General features: G+C 36.1%; 1 protein-coding gene across 26 annotated transcripts in view; it reads left to right on the forward strand.

Moving 5' to 3' along the window:
• Positions 1 to 22,527, forward strand: part of NRXN1 (neurexin 1) — a 915,732-nt gene that overhangs the window by 464,620 nt on the left and 428,585 nt on the right. For 17 of the 26 annotated variants that reach the window (XM_087930821.1, XM_087930910.1, XM_087930850.1 and 14 more), the window contains one exon: positions 6,339 to 6,458. In XM_087930821.1, the coding sequence (XP_087786947.1) occupies positions 6,339 to 6,458 (120 nt within the window). Of the gene's footprint in view, positions 1 to 5,317; positions 5,345 to 6,338; positions 6,459 to 22,527 lie in introns of all 26 variants that reach the window. The other 9 variants (XM_087930798.1, XM_087930804.1, XM_087930891.1 and 6 more) reach the window with 1 other exon arrangement.

The raw sequence follows: 22,527 nt of genomic DNA on the forward strand, positions 1-22,527 counted from the left end.
GACAGTCTTATCCAGATTTGACTTTGGGGATTTTGATTGCCCCTGATTCATATTGTAATTTGATATGTGGGATGTGCAGAATAATGCTGATGACTCTCTTGCAGATCAGGTCTAAGCTTAGCTTAATTTCTTCTTCATTGCACAAAATGTTTTCCAGTGGAAACCATCTTCAATTGCTCAGCTTAGTAATTATATCCATCTTGCAGTTATTCATCTGTATCACACCAACTGGTAATTTTCCACACATTTTTCATGGGCATATATTTGATATAATTTGAAAACTTAGCAATGAAGGGCCACCAAATAGTTTGTGCATATTTATCTGTAATGTGAGATAAGAAAACAGTCACTTGACTTAACCAATTAATTAGAAATGACTAATCATTCTATTTGTAGAACAAGAATTTTCAGATATAGAAATTGAAGGGACAAAAAGCAGTGAATTATCCTTCCATATTATATGGATTTTATTTAGATGCTGTGCTATGTTCTCCAGTTAGGTGACAAAAGCTAGCTGATCTCAAAATGCTAAACATCTGATTAGTAGATGGATGGGAGATCACTCAGAAATATCAGAGTTTGAAGCCCAGGGAGGGAAATTGCATAAGCCTCCAGGAGGTAGCCATATCTATACTGCTATCAAGAAGATAATACAGATGATAGTTTCATCACCAAGAGAAGAAGTTATCTTAAAGCAACTTTCTTTTATAGTTAGTTTTAAATGTGCCTAATTAAATTTTCTTACTGCATTTATCTACCTAGATGTATTTAGCATTAGTTCTTTGCAGAACATATTATGACATATATCATTTCCCTTTGATTTCAAAGGCATATCCAATTAATAAATAAGTCATTATACCAAAGATTTCCTCAGGTATTGCTTCATGATTATATTCTGCGTAGGCTAGAATTATATTAGGTCTTTATATCCTTGGTCCCAGCAGACAAGGTCATGGAGGAGGTCTGAAATAATATTTTAGAACTATGCTTTTGGATTTGGTAAATATTAAGCTAAGACTGTTTTCTTTAATCGTAAAGAGGGATTATTGGATAGAAACAAAAATAATTTCAGAGAAAGAAACTTGGTGCAATCCATAACTAATCTCTCAGTTTTTAAAGATGAATTTTATTCTATTCATCTGTGTGAATAAGGAACCAAAATCTTCTGCCTTCTCTCTCTCTGGCAGAGCTGCGGCCTTTAATTGAGCTTCCTCAATTCACTTTCTTTTCAGTGATCACTGAAAATATATACTCTCCCCATTTCAGATTTTATCAAAAAACAGGAGCCTCCTACAGGCCCAATTGCAAAATGTGCCCAGATGGTTATTTTATGACCAATATATGTTTGTTTAGAAACAAACAATTGTTTCAAACAATTCATAGGCCAATATGGCAGCTAAAGAAGGAAATTTCATCAAAGGCATCCAAGGGGGAAACACTCAAGATGGAATTCATGACTGCACAAAGGAAACCCTTCTTAGCACAGATGTAAAAATGGATGAGGCTTCAATGAAATATTTCACAGGTGTTGTGATTTTGTTTTTTTTTTAAAAGCACCATTCTTCTACTGTAGACATTCCAAGATTCAAAATAGGTCTGCAGAGGGTGTGCATAAGCACACCAACATGCCTACTGTCCCTGTCCTATTATTTGTTTTTATTTTTCTTATTGTTTCTTATTTATTTTTCATGTATTCATAACTATGTTTATACCTATTATCTTATAAGCAATTGACAAATCAAATAAATAAAAAAATAAAATATAAATATTCCTGTTGCAACCCAGAAAGCCACCTGCCTGCAGCAAAAAATTTGTAGATGTTTTGAGTTGAAGAGATTTATTTTTTTCCCCTGCATACAGTAAAGATCTGCTGATTGATTTGATATGAAGAGTCAAAACCCCAAATTTGTCCATTCAACTTTTTACTACTTACATGTTCATTCATATTATTTAATTGTCCACATAGTATTATTTTTTGTTTGAATTTCTAAATCCTTATGACTTGAATTCTAATTTTAATTTGATAATTAATGTCAAAAAACTAAAGTGTAACTCAACATATGAATACATAATTTCTATACACCTAAAGATAATTTCACTTTATTTTGTAAAGCTTGCAAATAACAGATTCCAGTGTAAGTGAGAAAGAGGGCAGATGGTGATACATTCTGTTAGTGATTAGATCTTGGTATTAAAATAATCATTTAATTATGTAGCACCCAAATTCTTAAGAATCACCTTAACTGCCAAGTAATTTATATAATCAAGCTTATTTACAGAATCAAACGGAAAGGCTGAAAATAATCTGAATGGATGCAGTCAGAGTCTAACATTAGCCCTGAATACATTCAACCTATACTTAGGTCTGTGTTATAAAACAATGAAAATGGGTTTAATATTGATGTCAGCTGAGGACAGCATTATATGACTGGATTATTAACAGTGGTTAGTGTTATGGTCACTAAGTGAAAGGGTCCAGCTAAATTAGTAGCTCTATTGTACTTCGATCTAGGTTCTAGTATTAAAAAGGGATCATCTGATAGAAAACTATTTGTAACTGCAGCTCCCATGCCACCCAGATCCTAATGCCCTTATTTGCCATTTTTCACACAGATTTCCTTTTCTAGATAAACAAAAACAAAAATTAAAAAACCCCAACCCAATATGCAGATTCCTGCTTCAGACTTTGTACCTATTTGAGCTTTTCAGTTGATATCCAAACTCTTCTTATTCTTCAGTCTTCTGCCACACCTGCTTCACTCAGGCCTTAGTAGCTTTTGAAAAACCTGATGGGGATCTCACAAAACTATCCCACAATTTATTGTGTTTTGTGTATATCTCAATTTATTAAGATTTCCTCTTTCAGCCTATTCTGAAATGGTTTGACCTTTTACTTCCATTTCCTTCACCCACTTTTCAAAAAAGCCAGACATTTACAGCTGTATGTAATTCCTTGCAGTGGTAAAGAATATTCTTTTTTTCTTTGACTTCATCCAAGACACATTCAAAATAAATCTACAACTCATCACACATTTCCAATATTTATTTTAATTTATTTTATTCATTTGTATCCTACCTTTATTACAGGTAGTCCTTGACTTATGACCACAACTGAGCCCAAAATTTATGTTGCTAAGTGAAACATTTGTTAAGTAAGTTTTGCCCCATTTTATGACTTCTTTTGCCACAGTAGTTAAGTGAATCACTGCAGTTGTTAAGTTAGTAATACAGTTGTTAAATGAATCTGGCTTCCTCATTGATATTGCTTGTCAGAAGGCTGCAAAAGGTGACCACATGAGGCAATGACACAAGAACTGTCATGAATATGAGTCAGTTGCCAGCCTCTGAATTTTGATCACATGATCATGGGGATGTTGTAATGGTTGTAAATATAAAAATGGTCAGAAGTCACTTTTTTTCAGTGCCATTGTAACTTTGAATGTTCACCAAGGAACTGTTAATAAGTCGAGGGCTACTTGTATTTTTACAAATGATTCATGGAAGTAAAAATATCCAACATACGTTCCTCCTTATACAGTTTGCTTCATCATGCTATGTTCACCAAACTACAGATATCAGCCATGTTTTATGAATCAAAAGACTTTTCCACCTCAAATAAAGTTAATTATGAACTACAATATATAAACCAGATAATTGTGAGATATTTGCTGGATTCCAAAAAGTCAAAAAAGCACCTGCATGAAAAAAGCTCTGCCAGTTTTTACATGTATCATATGAAAAGGGTTTAAAGCAGGGGTGGGATGCTACCGGTTCTGCCCGGTTTTATAAAGCTGGTAGCTTTGAAGAGTAGCAGACACAGAACTGGTTCTCTGTTTGCTGCTATTTGGTCCACCCGCCTGCCTGGGCTCTTACCTGTCCTTTATTTCCTGCTTTTTCAACTTCAGCTGTTTTGTGCGGCACAGCTGAGATTGAAAAAACAGGGGAAAAGAGGCTTTTCAAATGCTACACACCTGCGTGCAGCACTTTTCAGCTCTCCGGGTGGCACAGCCAAAGGTTAATTTATATGCATGCACAGCGCACGTTGGGCAGGCGGACCCAAAACATAATCATCGAACCGGTAGTAACTCTGGTTGAATTCCACCCCTAGTTTAGAGCTTTGCTTGTAGATTCCAGCCCTTCCTCTTGACTTCAGATGAAAATGAAAGTATGTCCCTTTTAATGACATGTGTTAGTTGCCACATGAGGCCACACCAGTCTTTTTCTGATCCTTGGGAGAAAGGAAAGCCAACAAAATATTTTGCATAACATGGAAGAGTATGTTCAATTAACTGCTTATCAAAGCTGCTCCATTTCTGCTAAATTTACCCTTTTCCTGGGCTGCATTCACATAAGACGCTAAGTTGCAAAACAAAGAAGATTAAAAACAAAGCTTAACATGCTGTAAAAATACAGCTACTAGGTCTTTAACTGATCCATGTAGGATGTGAACTGAATTATACGGTGTAGTTCTTAATATACATTTGAATCCAGTGATTTTAACTCTTTTGGTCATGTACACATATATGGAATTTTGAGACTAATTGTTTTTTAGGAAAGAGCTGCTGAGAGTCACAAAATGACTATCATAATGCCTATGGACAGTGAAGAGCATTCATTTACCTACCAATCTTCAACCTTTTTTTGGTTGTTTTTTTTCATTCGCTTAACTATTTACAAGAATATGTTAAGCCATACATACGTTAAGTGTCTTCTCTATGGATTACTGAATAAAAATGGTGGATGTCATATACTTATGTCAGTTACCTCAGGACATATTCATATTTTTAAGGAAAAGGTAGGAAGAATACCAATATTTTTGGCTTATCTGTATATTCTAATTAGGTGGCAAGGGAGCTAGTAAGCGCCAAGACAATTCTGTGGCATTTGGGCATCTACAGGTTCTTCAATTCCTCTAGAGAATTGGGATAGCAAAGGATAATGTGTTAACGGTTGAACTCCTTATATCTGAACATAACAAATGGCTATTCAGGATTAAACCATCCATTTCCTTTTGCTAATGTGTTCACATTTATCCTATGAAAAGAAATGATTTTAATTTTCCTTCATTACATGCCATCAGCTCAATTAACCATTATATTTGTAGTAAATGCTGGCAAATTATTGCATTCTCATTTTGGCTTGCCTGAATATTTATGTCTATTAGCATTAATTTATTTGCATTACTTGGAATTTCTTTTCTACTTTGAGAACAGCATGCACTTTTTTTCCTGTGAACAATTTCTCTGTGTTTGCTGCCATTTCAATATTTGCTTACTAACATTTAATATATTTTGCTTTTTTTATTTTGCTGACAAAGTTGCATTGATGAAAGCTGATTTGCAAGGTAGATGCCCTTGTGTATATTAAACAAGACTGAAACCCAGACAACACATTGAGAACCTTCAGCCACTTCTGTGCTGATAGCTGTGTGTTGTAGCTCATTTTCCTTTTCTTCTCATTAAAAATATGGCACAGAGATTCATCTTCTCCCAGGATATACTGAATACAGGCTTTCAGTCTTGTGTCTTTTTTTGTATAGTGATTGCTTCAGTGCTTTGAACATGCCTCTTTCTTTAATGTTTGTTTGTTTGTTTCTCCCAGTGGTCTAATTATGATCTTTAGAAATAGAATAGTTTTGTTTCTCATGTGTGAATGTCATTTTTTTAGCATGTTGGTGCATAGTTGGCTGATTTCTCTTCTATCTATCTACTTTGTTCTTAAAAACCTGCATGGGACAATTTAAAGCATGTAAAAAGATACTTGCCAACATTCCTGCTAATGAGAAAATATGGGTTTTTTTATTTAAAAAATGCCAACCCAAAGATCTTCTGACTGTCAGTAGATATGCTGTTCATCAAATCATTGTTTGGATAGCCGTATTTTTCTTCTCTTTGCTTGCTTTTAATATGACATGTGTGGCTTTGTTTTTGGTTGTTTCTATTTTGTTTTTTGTTTTTTTGGTTTTTTTACAGTTTGTTTTCCGCAATCTTTAATGGAACTCATTGTTTTGGAGAAGATAGTTTATAGATATTAAAGTAAAATTAGAAATATATGTGAAAATCACCACTTCCTTTTGCTTGAGTTACTTGCTTCTCTTATGTTATTATCATCCCAGATGAATTCATAACTTTGTGTTACAAAAAAAAAACCACATGCCGCTACATAACTTGAATATTATTAATAATATGGGTTACTACCAATCCCCTTATCAGTTTCTTTCCATAATTTACTCTATAAATATGAGATGTTGGCAACTACCCTGTATGATCCAATGACACATATGGTCACTCTGAATGACAGACCTTTATGTTCTTTTCTATGGTGTGTTTTCTTGTTAGGTCCCAGCACCACATGCCAAGAAGACTCCTGTGCCAACCAAGGTGTCTGCTTGCAGCAATGGGATGGGTTTAGCTGTGACTGTAGCATGACTTCTTTCAGTGGGACACTGTGCAATGACCGTGAGTACACGAGTGACTTACCTCTTTTTCACTCTTTCTAAAAAATGTTAAGGGTTCCAAAGGGTTGTCTTGAAGTGAATGTCCAAAAGGTTGCATCAATTTAACAAGTTATAACCAATTTAACTACCAAACTCTGCAATAAATACTAGGTGTTCCTAGATGTGACTGCAGGAAGTGTTTGACCATAGTACAGAACTGCCTTAGAAAGCAAAATTGTGAATTGTGATTTTGGAAATTTCAACTATTATATGAATTTGAATAACATCCTGACATAAAAAGATATTGGATATGGGCATTTCATTCTTGGTATCAGTTTCTTAACATTGGGCTGTGGCTTTTGACTTCTTTCATTTCTTGTTTTACTGAGATGTATTATAACTTTGTAACATTATTTCACAAAGTTGAAATTACAAATGACAGTTCTTTCTTACTTTCCTACACCAGATAGGTTTAGGTGACCTGAAATATTCCGTCAAATAATAACTTCAGGCTTTGTTTCAGTTAAATGTCATCTGAATAAATTTTGGTATCATTTATTAATTCTATAACCTTTAGGGATGGAGGAACTGGGTTTTTAGATGTTAGAATCTTCTGACATAAGTCAATACAATGATGAACAAAAGTCACAATGCACATCTTTGCTATCCTAGTGAATAATGAATTTATGTTTAGTAATTTAGTAATCTCTTTTACAAAAGATCTGTTATTCCATTTGTGCTGTGAATAAGTTTAAGCAAAGTTAAGTTTAAGTTAAGATTAAGCAAATCATTTAAGAAGAAATCTTTGTATATTTCATCAAATAAACAAGGGCGGGTAATATGTGAGACATGAACACTAGTTTTCATTTTTAATCCTATTTTCCTGTATTTGTAATTCAATTCTTTTCAGTATGTCACTATGGGACAGTGCATTGGGACATTACCACAAATGCAAGCATAAATTTGTTAAACATTTCAGTAAACTCCTGGAAACAATATCTTTAAGTACACTGCATTTTTAATGCAGACAAAAGTAGGAAGCAAGAATAATGCTATGAGAACAAATATGAAAAAAGGCAGCGCCTCCTGTCCTAACCTATCCTAACTAATGAGATGGAATTGGTTTGTACTACCTTGTCTTTAAGAGACACATGTTTATCTTTCTTAAAATAAAATCTGTTTTTTAAAAAGATTACATTCAAAATGAGAGTTGATAGAGAAACCCTGACTATTATGGGAACATTGAAACCTTTGCTTTTGGTCACTGTGTGTTCATTGCTGTTCACTTAGCTCATGAAATGGTACAGATATTATTACTGTACTCAGGATGATATTTTCACCGTGTCAACCAAGGTAACCTCAATTCAGGGAGGCTTGACATTTGTATCACCTCTAGCTTTCACTTCAAGCCTCTTTCTTTGAGATATTATTTTTGTCCTTTGTATCCATTGCACAGAACCTGGGAAAAATCTACACAAGTGATAAATGGAAATGTAGTGGTTGAAAGAAAGGTGTACTGAGATTATGCATTAATATATGTCTGCCATATTCCAGTTTAAAAGTCCAGCATCAGATATACTAACAATGAAAATAACAATTATATTACTAAGTTATAACTCAGCATTACATTGTTAGTATATGTCGAAATTGCCCTCAGGGTGCTTTCCTGAAGTGCTTTCCTGAAGGCTGTACAGGTCTGGATGGGGAAGAATCGGTTTCAGATCAACACAGACAAGACTGAATGTCTGTGGATTATAGGATCCCCTGCATCTAGTAGTTTACCATATTTAACTCAGGCTGGGGTGACCTTCAGTCAGAGCTTATGTTTAATATGGAGGTTCTCCTGGACTTTGCGTACTGCTTGAAAGTTGGTGTAACCATGGCCAAGAGGGCTTTTGTTCAATATATTTGCACTTCACACTGGTACCTTAGTCACCTCCCAATTTGATTATTGCAATGCACTCCATATAGAAATGATTAGAAGAGAATTTGGAAACTGCCCCTGATCCAGAATGCAGCAGCACTGGCAGTAGCAGGCACACCTCAGTAAACCCATTTAACACAGCTGCACTGGCTCTCAGTAGACCGGGTATAATTCAAAGTGTTGGTTACCACCTTTAAAGGCATATGTGGCACATGGGCATGTTATTTGCAGGCCCATATATTCCCAATGGTTTCATCCCAACTGCATCTGGCAGGATAGGTATGCTCTGGGTCTCCTCAATGAAGGAATGTCGTGTGATGGGGTCTCACTTGTTTTATGGAACAGTCTCCCCTCAGAGATGCTACGGAGGGAAAGCTGATTCTGTTGGACTTCAGGAAAGTAGTAAAAATCTGACTCTTATCCCAGACACTGGAGGCCAGATGATGAGAGAAATGGCATGGGTGTTGATGGATGTGTGGGAATTTTTTTCAGAGCCTGACTGTTTTTCATTGTTTTAATGATTTACAATATTAAAAAATTGTACTGCGATAGGTCATTTTCATTAGGAAGTGTTATTTTGTGGGAAATAGCAATCATGCTTTCTCTGTCACAGCATCTGCCCTATGCAATAGAATATACTCAGAGATCTAGATTGCCCAAACCTTGTTGATCTTCTGCAAGATGTTAAAAACTTAGACCAAGTATCATTCTTGATCCAAAAGATTACAGTAGTGCAATTGGTGCATCTGTTTTGTTGCATAGATCAAAAACAGATTAAGTATTATTATTATAATTACTATTTTAAGGTTCCATCTGGTATATTCTGGCTTGGGTTTAGTTAAATCATTTTTGCACTCTTCAAATTTAGCTAAATCATTTGTGTACTGACTTACTGCTGTTAGATGCGTGGCTATATAAATTGTTCAGGTAAATAAATGATATGTCTTACAGTTCTTTCAAAGTCAGTATTTTTCTGATTTTAACTGATCTAAGGCAAAGTGTAAGAATGTGTTAGATAATGAAATCTGAAAATTTAACTTAATTAAATCAAGGTAACCAAATGATTCAAAATGATACCTTCTTTTTTATAAATATTGGCTAGGTAGTTTCATTGCTAAGCAATGAGCCAAATATTTAATAATGATAACGAATGGATGAAATGATGAAATAAATTCTTCAGAGTTCAAGAGTTTTCAGAAAGAACACTTGAAATATCATGGATAATAAACTTATACTTGAAAATAAATCCTAAAAATTCTTGGAAACAGGGAAATTTGTTGAAAATATTGTTTATTCTGTGCATAAAATCTTGCAATCATAACATAATAGAATTCAAGTTCTATGCTTGTTCGTTCCTAAGATTATCTTTTGTCTGGTTATGACTTTGTTGAGGAGGCAGGAAAGAATAGAAAATAGAACTTGTAGCTGTTAACTGTATGGGCTAAGAATCTGTTTTCAAGAAGAGAGCTATATAGTTGTTCCCCTGAAATTCTGCTCAACAGTATTTGGATCCTCAAAGAACACTTAAGAAACTCTAAGAGAACAGAGACAATCCCTTTGAAAAATTACAGCTAGTTTCTGGAAATATATTTTGCTTACATACAGTGGTGGAATTTAAAAAAAATTACTACCAGTTCTGTGGGCGTGGCTTATTTGGTGGGTGTGGCCTGGTGGTCATGTGACTGGGCATGGCTTGGTGGTCGTGATTGGGTGGGTGTGGCTTGGTGGCCATGTGACTGGGTAGACATGGGTTGGTGGTCATGTGACTGGGTGGGCATGGCTTGGTGGTCGTGTGACTGAGTGGGTGTGGCCAACTTAATGTCACTCATATCAAGGTCTGCCTCATCTGCCCCCCCCTTGCCAGTCATTCCTTGTCACATCCAGCCTCAACTTATTTACAGTTCTGTAAAAATGTATTTTTGACTTTATTATCTACATACTATAGATGTATTTTCATGGACCACTGAAAGGAGGAAATGGCTCACATGCTTTGCCCAAGAGTGTGATAGGCAACAGGCTTTTACGGGGCTGCCAGAAAGAAAGGGGGACAATGTATTTTCCAAAGTACCAGAAGGCAAACAAGAAGCAATGGATGGAAACTGAACAAAGAGAGAAGCAACCTAGAACTAAGTAGAAACTTCCTGACAGTAAAAACAATTAACCAGTGGACCTGCTTGTCTCAGAAGTTCTGGGTGCTCAATCATTGGAAATTTTTAAAAGCCTGGACAGCCATTTCTCTGAAATGGTATAGGGTTCCCCTTAAAGTCCCTTCTAAGTGTTATTTTGTTATACTGACACCTTTCCTCTACCCAGAGTTTGGCATCCTCAGTTTTCCTGCCTGAGCAGGGGTTTGGACTCTCCTCCTCCTCCTCCTCCTCCTCCTCCTCCTCCTCCTCCTCCTCCTCCTCCTCCCTCCTCCTCCTCCTCCTCCTCCTCCTCCTCCTCCTCTTCTTCTTCTTCTTCTTCTTCTTCTTCTTCTTCTTCTTCTTCTTCTTCTTCTTCTTCTTCTTCTTCTTCTTCTTCTTCTTCTTCTTCTTCTTCTTCTTCTCTTCTCTCTCTCTCTCTCTCTCTCTCTCTCTCTCTCTCTCTCTCTCTCTCTCTCTCTCTCTCTCACACACACACACACACACACACACAACCCTGTCAGCCTTCATTCCTCTCACTCCATACACTTTACTCACAAGGGGAAATGAATCCAGCATTGGGGAAGTTTTGCAAATTAATGAACATGCATTTGTACAGCTCATTTAAACTTCTCTGTGGCTGGATTTCCTCGCACCCTCCAGCCTTCATTCCCTCTCACTCCAGACACTTTACTCACAAGGGGAAGTGATACTTCTAGTGTCCATGAAGAATCCAGCCTTGGAGCAGTTTTGCAGGTTAATGGACCGCAGCTCCACCCACAGTCATGTGTTTTCAAGTGGCTGCTTGAAAATTCATGGCTAGGGCAGAGGAGCAGTCCTCCTTTAAACTGGGGTGAGGTAGAGAAAAGGACTGAATGAACTGAAAGGAAATTAGAAAGGGTAGATGAAGAATTAAAGAATGTGAGTAAAGAATTGGAGGACTCACTGGTCTACCTAGAGATGGACAAGGCTGCTACATACTTGAGATTCCAAAATGTAGTGGAGTCCAAAGAAAAAGACCTGGAACCACTAATGGCGGGAATACTGGCTGGACTATTGGAAAAGGATAAAGATGACATCTTAAGGGAGTTTGATGAAGTTTACAGGATTAGCACTAATTATGCGAGACGCCACAAATGCCCAAGAAAAGTCCATATATGATTTGCAAGAAGGAGTGTCCGGGACATCATGTATAGGATGTCAAGAGATGAAACAATCATGTATAAAGGTAAAGAAGTCTTGATTCTCAAACAAATACCAAGAAGAGTAAGAGAACAAAAATGAGACTACAAGTTCTTAGCAGCTTACCTAAATCAGAAAAGAATCGTATTTAAATGGCTAATCCCAGAGGGGATGTTAGTTTTTGGGAATGAAAGGAAAATTAAAATAGACTCCATGGAAAAGGCCCAGGAATTTTATGAGCAATTGGTAGGTCCAGAAGTCCAGAGCAGTAAGGAGGAACTGGAAACAAACTCCCAGGAAGATCAAGGGTATCATAAGAACAGAGATGGAACTTTAGGAAATCAAGGAAATATTCATCTACATCAGGAGAGAGAAGAAAGTAGGACACATCTTCAGGCACAAAGAGAGACTGGAGCCATTACAAGACAAAGAGCGAAAAAGAATTAATTAAATGGGAGACGAAAAGAAACTACTATCAATTAAAATTAATGGTTTAAACTCAATGATAAAAAGGAAAAGGATAATAGCTAAACTAATCAAACAAAATGCTGATATAATATGCCTACAAGAACCTCATATAAAGAAAACAGATGAAAAATACCTAGAATGTCCGAAATTGGGGAAGCTATTTACCGCACCAGCAGACATGGGGGAAAAGAAAGGGATTGCAGTATATGTTAAAGAGGGTTTAAAAGCAGATTTAACATGGTCGGATTCTGAGGGAAGAACTCTGATTTTGCAGATCTGGATTAATGCCATCCCAATTCTCTTAGTGATAATCTACGCCCTGAACGGAGATCAAAAAGAGTTTTTTAAGCATCTTTATCGAAAAATAGTAGGATTGGAAAAAAGAAATATTTGTATCATAGGAGACTTTAATTCTATTGCTGATTATCAAAAAGACCACAGTAATGGGAGGAAGAACAAAGGGGGGGGAGAGAGCTTCCCAAGATATGTATGGAAATGATGAAGGAGTTAAATTTGATTGATATATGGAGAAGATCACATCCCGAGAAAAAACAATTTACATTCTATTCAAATCCTCATCAGATATGGACACGAATTGATATGTCATGGATGAATGGGGAAATAGCAAATGAGATAAAAGGGATTGAAATTTTACCTAATGAATGGGCAGATCACAATCCAATTCAGATAATATGGAAGGGTAGGGAAAAACTCAAGAAAAGATGGACGTTAAATACTCAGTTAATAAGAGAAAAAGAATACACCAACAAACTCAAGGAGGAATTAAATTATTTCTTAAAGGAAAATGATAATGGAGCAACTACGAAACAAAACATTTGGGATATAATGAAGGCAGTAATAAGAGGTATAACAATCTCTTATAACGCCAAGAGGAATAAGGAAAAATACACCCAGCAAAACAAATTGCAACAAAAAATTAAGGAATTAGAAACTCAATTACAGAGAACCCCAAAGGATTCAAAATTGCAAAATCAGATAATAATAACTAAACATAAACTGAATTTAATTGAACAAGAGAGAATGATTATAAATTTGAATACAACTAGACAAACTTACTTTGAGCATGCTAATAAGCTAGGGAGATGGCTATCATATAGACTAAAAAAAAGGAAAGAAAAGAGATTGATATACCAGCTAATAGATGGAAAGGGGGATATACAACAGGAGATACAACAGAAAAAAGAAATTGCTCATAAGTATTTTGAAGAGTTTATAAAAAGAAAGAAGTTAACAAAGATAGAATAAGAAACTATTTAGATGAAGTGAAGGATAAAGCAATTGGGGAAGAAATGGAAAAATTATTAAACAAAGACATTACTTGGTTTGAATTGAAATCAGCAATAGAGAACCAGAAAAACAATAAATCCCCGGGACCAGATGGGATTCCAGGGGAGTTGTACAAGGCAATAGCAGAACAAATAGGACCTCTTATGGTGGAAGTTTTTAATGACATCTTATTGGCAGCCAGGATGCCGGACTCATGGAGGGGGGAATTGATTTCGCTGATCCCGAAGGAGGATTTGGATCCCCGATATATACATAATTATAGGCCAATTTCACTGTTAAATACTGATTACAAAATATTCACTTCTATTATAGCAAGTAGACTAAAAAGAATGTTAAATGAGCATATATATGAAGATCAAAATGGATTTCTCCCGACCAGACAAATCAAGAATAGTACTAGATGTCTTAGAATTTTACCCTAACCCCGAAAAACAAATTGCACTTATGTTTTTAGAGGCAGAGAAGGCCTTCGATAATTTAAACTGGCAATTTTTAATCCAAAAAAATTATAATATGAATTTAGGCACCAAATTTGAAAATATTGTAACAACCATTTATGATACACAACAGGCTAATATTATAATAAACGGGGAATATATCCAGCCAATAAAAATAGAAAAAGGAGTCAGACAGGGCTGCCCACTCTCACCCCTGCTCTTCATATTATCATTAGAAGCATTACTAATGCGAATTAGACAGAACCCAGACATAAAAGAATTAAAGGTTAAGAAAGAAGAATATAAGTTGCAAGCTTATATGATTTTTTTTGTTGAGGAACCAATAGAAAGAGGACCAAAATTGATGAATGAATTAGAACAATTTGGAGCAGTAGCAGGACTTAAAATTAATAGGAAGAAAACAAAATTAATGACTAAAAATTTAACAGAAAAACAGAAAATAGAACTAGAAGAAGTTATGGGAATATAAGTGATAAAGAAAGTTAAATACTTAGGAATATGGTTGACAGCACATTGTAAGACACTTAAGGAAAATAATTATGGTAAATTGATGCAACAGGTAAAGAAGGATTTAAAAACATGGGGCAAGCTGCAACTTTCATTATTAGGCAGGATTGCTGCTATTAAAATGAATATTCTTCCAAAATTCCTATATATATTTCAGATGATCCCAATCAAAGTACACAATTTTTTTTTGAAGAACTTAATAAGATAACTGTAAAATTTATCTGGCAAGGGAAAAAAAATTAGAATAAATTTAAAGGCAATGCAGGATATGAAGAGCAGGGGAGGGCTGGCACTTCCAAATTGGGAGTTGTATTATAGTGCAGCCCTTTTAATATGTTTGAAGGAATGGGTGAATTTAACCAATAAGAGAATATTATTCTTAGAAGGCCATGACTTGCAAAGGGGTGGCATGCTTTTTTATGGGATGTAGGGAAAACTAGCCAGAAATATTTTCACAGACACCTAATCAGAGACTCATTATTACCTAATTGGAAGAAAATATGGAAAAAAACACTATTTAAAAATACCAATTTGGATTTCAACAATGGAGACGATGATTCACCCAAATAATCTGGATATCACTAAAATGATTAAATATAAGGATCTATTAGATACACAAGGAAATTTGAAATTGTGGCAAGAACTTCAAGAGCAGGGACTACAAATTGATCAGTGGGCATATCTTCAAATTCAAAGTAGATATAAACAGGACAAGAAAGAATTGGAATTAACAATAAACTCCAGCAATTAGATAAAATTTTATTAGGATCAGGCAAAAAAAACAAAAAAAAATTTTATAATTATTTATTAGAAGTAGAATTAGAAGAAGAAATTGTAAAAGGGAACATGATAGCCTGGAGTAGGAATATAGAACGTAGCATCACCATAACAGAATGGGAAAAGGTCTTGGGTAGAAATAATAAAATTACAAAATCGGTAGCATACAAAGAAAACGCCTATAAAATGTTTTATAGATGGCACCTTCCTCCTTCGAGATTAGTGAAGATGCACCCCAATATGAGTCCGAATTGCTGGAAATGCAAAAAAACAAAACAAAGAGGGAACTTTTTTTCCATATATGGTGGTCCTGTACAGAAGCTCAAAAATATTGGCAGAAAATTAGAAATTGGCTGGAAGAAATGACAAGAGAACAGATCGAATTCAAACTAGAGTCCTTTCTGTTAGGGATCTTTGATAAACAATATCAAAAAAAGTGAAATATATAATAATACACATTTTGACAGTGGCCAGATTGCCTTTTGCACAATATTGGAAGCAGCCTCATGTTCCATCAGAGGAGATGATCATTCAAAAAATTTCAAGTTGTGCAGAAATGGACAAATTAACTTTGGCATTAAAAAATAAAGACACTTCAATATACTACAACAGCTGAAACTGCTGGTACAAATGGATAGACCAAAGATAGACTTCACACTAAAAGGCAAAAGAGGATAGGATAGATCCATAGTAGTGATACACAGATATATGTAAGGATTAGGTGTGTGTATATGGCATAAAATAAGGATAAAAAAGAGGTCTTACAAACTGTTGAAGATGAGAATGTTTTTAATTGTTTTCTATTTTTTTCTTTCTATTTTCTTCTGCCTTTCTTCTTTTTCTCTCTTTCATTTATGTATGTGTTGTTGGTTTGTTTTAATTGTAAAATCAATAAAATTTATTTATAAATAAATAAATAACTAAACTGGGGTGAGCGAGCATCGGGTGGAGCGAGCGAGTGAGCGGAAACCAGGTGACCAGGTTGGGGGCATGGCCAGCCAGATGTTGCTACCGGTTCGGTGACCCATGCCAAATTCTTGCTACCGGTTCGCTCGAATAGGTGCAAACTGGCTGAATACCACCTCTGCTTACATATCTTTGTGCCTAAAGTATAGGTAAGAGAAAATTACAAAATAGTAAACCTTTTCTCAGATGCACATAACTATACAATATTTTAAACAGTATTTGGCTATTAGGATTACATCCTATTAAACTCAGTAGGAAGTGCTTCTAAGAAAACATACATAGGTTTGTACCACTAATACTGCTAGGTCACTATCAAGTATGATTGGGTATGATAATAAAGAACAGAGACCCATGTGGCAGTGGGCAAAGCAATCCTCAGAAGGAGGAATATTTGAGGATTTAAATATAGGACATTATCAAGTAGTGAGAGAATTCCATCCAAGAAATAATTGAACTGATTCTGATGTCCTGCTAAGATCTGTATCATCTATTAATGGGTATGATATTCAGGGGTGGGCTTCAAAATTTTTAGCAAAGGGTTCTCTGCCTGGTTGCTGGGTGGGTGTGGCCATGATAGGTGTGACCTAGTTCATCTCCTCCACCACAGCAGTTGGGCAGCATTTTTGCCCTCCCTGGGCTTTGGAGGCTTTCCTTGAGCCTCCAGGAGGGTGAAAACAGCCTCCCTGGACTCTGGAGGCTCTCTGGAAGCTGAAAACAGGGCCATTTCCAGCCTTCCTGAACTTCCAGGAGGCCCGTTTTTCTCCCTCCCCAAGCCTCTGTACATGCCCTGCACTTGCCTGCATCCAAAACGGGCCATGTGGGGACTTCTGGGAGGGGAGGGGTGGGCAGGGCCAGCCAGGAATGGGATTTGGGGGTTTTCCAAACTGCACAGAATCTTAGTTGGGGGCTTTCCCGAATACCTGCAAACCCCCAGCAGCCCACCCCGATGATATTGTGCTGTTAAAAATCTTCGCTAGACATAAACATTCTCCCTTCTCATGGTGCAGTCCAATACTGATCTCTCACCTTCATCTGCATAGACCAGTAAGAGCATCCTAACTATGTGTCATAGTTGAACATTGGATGGCATAGCAACTCCTGCTTCTAGCCAGATAACTAGCAATGGTGGTAGGGATGTGGGGAGGTTATAGGGGCTTGGGAGTTAAAGGAATACCAAGAATGCCAGCTCGAAGTCTGGGTCAGTGCTAGATTCCACGGTTGATTGCTGGGGATGTCTGCCAGAATAAAGAGCCTCCTTCCCAAACAAAAAGGAATACAAGTGATTGGATAATGAATAAGAACTATGGGCAGACCAAGGAAGAAAGGGAAAGATAATTATGCTTTTTGCGAGTGAAAATATCAAAGCTGCTTTCGCTTTTCTTCCATAACTATTTTAAGCTCAATCAATCAATTCTATTTATTACAGTCATAACCAGAGACCAGAACAAATAAAAACACTCAGTAAATATATAATTAAAAATTCTAGTATAAATAACTAAAATCAATGGTAAAATCCAGTCTGTCAATTATACATGGACTAACTATACTAAAATTACAATCCATAAAATGTGTGGCCTGTTGTCAGTTTAATACTAAAAGGGAAAGGAATAAGCAGTGCAAAGGGTTTGCCACATTTGTTATATAACACAACTATGGTGGATTAGACACGTGTTTCTGACGAATCCTCAGTGCTGCTCCAGTAAACTGTACTTTTGGTTAAACAATGGCCCAGGAGTCTTTCTTTGCTATCTAAATGAATGAGCAAGTTGACATCATGACCAGATTAGAACTACAGAAAAATTGGCAGAAAGAGCAGAACTCTTTATTTAATTTAGTTAGTTTATTTTATTTATTTATTTGTCAAAAGCTTACAATACAACAGAAACAAGAATAAACATAAATTTAAATACAAGAAATAGGAACTAATAATTGGGGAGAATAGGACAGGGATGGTAGGCACGATTACGCACTTATGCACGCCCCTTTACAGACCTGTTAGGATTGGGGTGAGGTCAATAGAGATTAGTTTGAGGGTAAAGGAGTGGGGGTTTGAGCAGGTGACAACAGAATCAGGTAGTGAGTTCCAGACACTGACCACTCTGTTGCTGAAATCGTACTTCCTGCAATCGAGTTTGGAGTGGTTTACATTGAGTTTATATCTGTTGTGTGCTCTTGTGTTGTTGTTAAAGCTGAAATATTCATTAACTGGTAAGACATTGTAACATGTGATTTTATGTACTATGCTTAAGTCCAATCTTAGTCAGCGTAGTTCAAGGTTGTCTAAGCCTAGAATCTCAAGTTTGGTGCTGTAGGATATTTTGTTGTGAACAGAGGAATGTAGTACTCTTCTGGTAAAATACTTCTGGACTCGCTCAATTGTATTTATGTCTGATATACAGTGTGGATTCCAGACAGCAAAGCTGAATTCAGGTATTGGTCTAGCAAAGGTTTTCAATGCCTTAGTTTGCAAATCAGTATTACCAGAGGAGAAGCTTTCTAAAATTAAATTTACAACTCTTAAAGCCTTTTTGGCAATACTGTTGCAGTGAGCTTTGGTGCTTAGGTCATTCGATATGAGAATTCCAAGGTCCTTGACAAAGTGATGGTCATCAACAAGGTCATATCTGTCTAGCTTGTATTTGGTATATAGATTTTTTTTTATCAATGTGTAGGACAGAGCATTTGTTGGTAGAGTTTATTCTTTTTATTAATTATTCTTCAAGTGAATAATTCAGGAACTCTCTTTTTATTGATGATAGCAAAGTCCTAATTACAGTTTGAATTATAAAATATAACTATTGAGGCACTATGAACAGTTAGAATGGTGAAGGCTATTACAACAAGCAAGAAAGTGGCTCATGACAGATCTTCATAATTGCCTGTTCTTATGCATAGGCCCATTTACCTATAAAGTCCGCTTGTTGAGCTTGTTGACCCTGAAGGTCTAAATTTATTGCAAAGGAAACATTATAAATATACAGTGATTGACCTCGGATCACATTTTTCTTTTCTCTTTTGACAATGGGACACATGTAGTTACATGGCTAATGCAATATTAGGAGGTAAAATACAATGAGAAGAGTTATATATTGTTCAGCACAAAGACAACCAGTAGGAGAAAAAACTATTTCAGAGAACTAGAATTATATAGGAAACTGTGAAAAAGACACATAATGATTACTTTTACAAATGGCTCCTTTGAAGAGAGAGAAAAAAAGTCTTGTAAAAAACAGCCCAAGTATTAATAACAGCAGGGTTTTGGTGTCTGAGCTGTTCTCTTAAAACAGCCAGATTTTATATAAGGATAGGATTGAAGATGCTCCTTACCTAAAATTTGATCATCTGTATCAAATGTTCCCCTTACTTTTTGAAGGAAGTATAAAGTTACTGCTCATTTCTGATTTCAGTATATACTTCTCCAGCGTAATCATAGCAAGATATGTAGTGGCTTGGTCTCATAGAATATCATCTTTGTGGCATGGAAACTGTCAAAACATTGATAAATGTTATCTCATGGTCAGTGAAGCATGCTGGGCTATATTGGAGCTGAGCATTGTCCTTTTTAACAAAATTGAATTGAATTGAATCGAATTCTTTATTGTCATTGTACATATATACACAGTATACATACAACGAAATTCACATAACACCCAGAGACCAAATTCAACATGCACACACACATGACAATCCCCAAACACCTCCCCATCCACCAAAATTCCCAGCCTCCTAAAAACACATAAGAATCCACACAACAGACCAAGTAATACTGTCCAACAGCTCACTGATGGTGATATTTAAGTTCATTGTTAAGTGCAGTTATAGCTCTGGGATAAAAACTATTCAGAGAATGTGTGGTCCAAGTTTTAATTGTTCTGTATCTTCTGCCACAAGGCAACAGTTTCCAAAGATTGTGAGCAGGATGGGAAGAGTCTCTGAGAATGTTGTGCAACTTCCTCAAACAGCGAGAGGTGAAGATATCCAGGGCTGGTAGCTGGAGCCCAATAATATTCTGGGCAATTTTAATGATTGAGCATTTTTCTAAGGATACTTAGGGAAAATATTCACCATGGAGATTTAGTTTCTTAAGCATATTTTTTTTTAAGTAATAGAAGTTATGGGGAAGGAACTGAATCTTAACTGCAGTTCAAATGGAATGGGTTTAAAATTGCTATGGGCCTAGAAGGGCATATTATACCACGCACTTGGTGAGATTCAGTGTGATATCATATTTGAGAAGTTGATATGAATAGGCCAAGTCTAGCTTAAGCCTATTAAGTAAATTGGGTAACTTTGGATCAATCACAGATGCCTTACCTACGTATTGTTGTGATGGGGGAAATTAGAAGAAGAAAGACTATGTGCTCCTGAAAGAAATGAAAGACATAACTCTCATATATCAAATAAATCTTTAGAGATGGTATACTTCATAGGAGAACATCTGGGAGGTGTAGCTGCTTTTCTTTGCAATAGCAGCTTGTCAAAAAAAAATTTTTTTTTTTTTCTCCAGTGCCCTGGTTTCAATTCCAATCCTCCCTGCAGCTGCTACTAACAGATTTTTTTTGAAAACCATTCCTGGGTCTCCTGAATTAACAAACAAGCCATTGCATGATGAGATTGCCCTTATTCACACAATATATCCTTCAAGAATCAGTACTGCAGCTTGGATCTTAGCTTTAGCTGTGAACTTCCCCTATTTCTTATTTTCTCAACTAAGCCTTCTGATAGGGAAGACTCTGAAACTTCTTCATTAAAAGACTTGAAGCAAGAAAAATTAAGTTGCATATAGTACATAGAAATGGAACATAGACCAATCTTCTCCAACTTGGTGTCAATGGTAGGATTCAAATTTTTTTACTACCGCTTCTGTGGGCGTGGCTTGGTCGGCATGGCAGGGGAAGGATACTGTAAAATCTCCAGTCAGAAGTAGTATTTGCTGGTTCTCCAAACTACTCAAAATTTCCGGTACCGGTTCTCCAGAACTGGTCAGAACCTGCTGAATATTACCTCTGTTTGGTGTCCTCTTCATTTGTGTTGGCTTACAGCTACCCAAATTTATAGGAATTGTGAGAGCTGCAATCTAATACAACGGCAGGCACAAGTAGAGCCAATTATTCCTTTTTGTACAACTATACTCTTATTGCAGATCTACTCAGTGAGGAATTTGCATGTTGATTTAAATCATTTTATTTATTGACTCATAATCCTCCTGATCAACCTTATTATGATGCTAAAGTCAATAATAACTCCACATCAATATTCCAAAGGAATATAATTTGATTGCCACTGCCTATTATTTCTTTTACTTATTGCTACTGATAACCTCTCCCAATCCCAGAGGACTCGGAAGGTGGCACATAACATAACATAATGTAAGACAAAAACAAAAATAACCCACAACACAATAAACTATAATCCCAAAAAGCAAACAAATTCAAGATAAGCTCTCACAATTAATGAAATGGGAATTGTATGACTTTCTGGAAGATGGGAGTAGATATTTCACAAAGTGGGAGTTACTACAGATGAGGCTTAACTCTCATTCCTACTCTATGTACTGTTTGAAGCTTGGGGACTTTCAACCAGTTGATTCTGAATGATTGGACCAGATTTAGCTCTAGTAAAGTGTCTAATATATTCTAATGCTGCCCCATTTAGGGCTTTATGGGAAATGATTAGAACTTTAAACTGAATCTGGAAGCGTAGTGGTGTTCAGGAAAATGATTTTAATTTAGGTGTAATTATAGATTAGGGTTGTACTAATGCTCTCTTTGGGGCATCTCCAAGAGAAGCACCAATCTAATTGGGTGATGACTTAGCAATATCAAAATATACCGGTCCAGGTAGAATCAGAACCAATGCAAAACTGGTCAAAGGACTCCTGGGCATGACTTTTATGAATTAGATTAAGAATTAAGACTAAGAGTAGAATTGTATTTATTTATTCTGTGTGTGTGACAACCATCTCATTGTCCCAGGTTTTTAGGCAGCCTTGAACCTTTCACTCTCTCCTGGGAAGAGACTGTGGTAGCTCAGAGGTAGAATATATGCTCTGCATATTGAAAGCCTGATCAGTCCCTGCCAGCTCCCTCTTTTAAAAAATAAATATTATTAAAGTTTTTAAAAGAAAGTATAAAAACTAACATTATTACCAGTGGTGGGATTAATTTTATTTTACAACCGGTCCTGTGGGCGTGGCTTGGTGGGCATGGAAGGGGAAGGATACTGTAAAATCTCCAGTTAGAGGTGGTATTTGCTGGTTCTCTGAACTATTCAAAATTTCCGCTACTGGTTCTCCAGAACTGGTCAGAACTACCACTAACTATTACACAATAATAAAAACAAAAATAGTAAAAGAAAAGAAGTTCAGAAAAAGAAATA

The sequence above is a fragment of the Pseudonaja textilis genome, chromosome 1, assembly GCF_049901715.1.
Source record: "Pseudonaja textilis isolate UNSWEBS1 chromosome 1, rPseTex1.2, whole genome shotgun sequence".
NCBI lineage: Eukaryota > Metazoa > Chordata > Lepidosauria > Squamata > Elapidae > Pseudonaja > Pseudonaja textilis.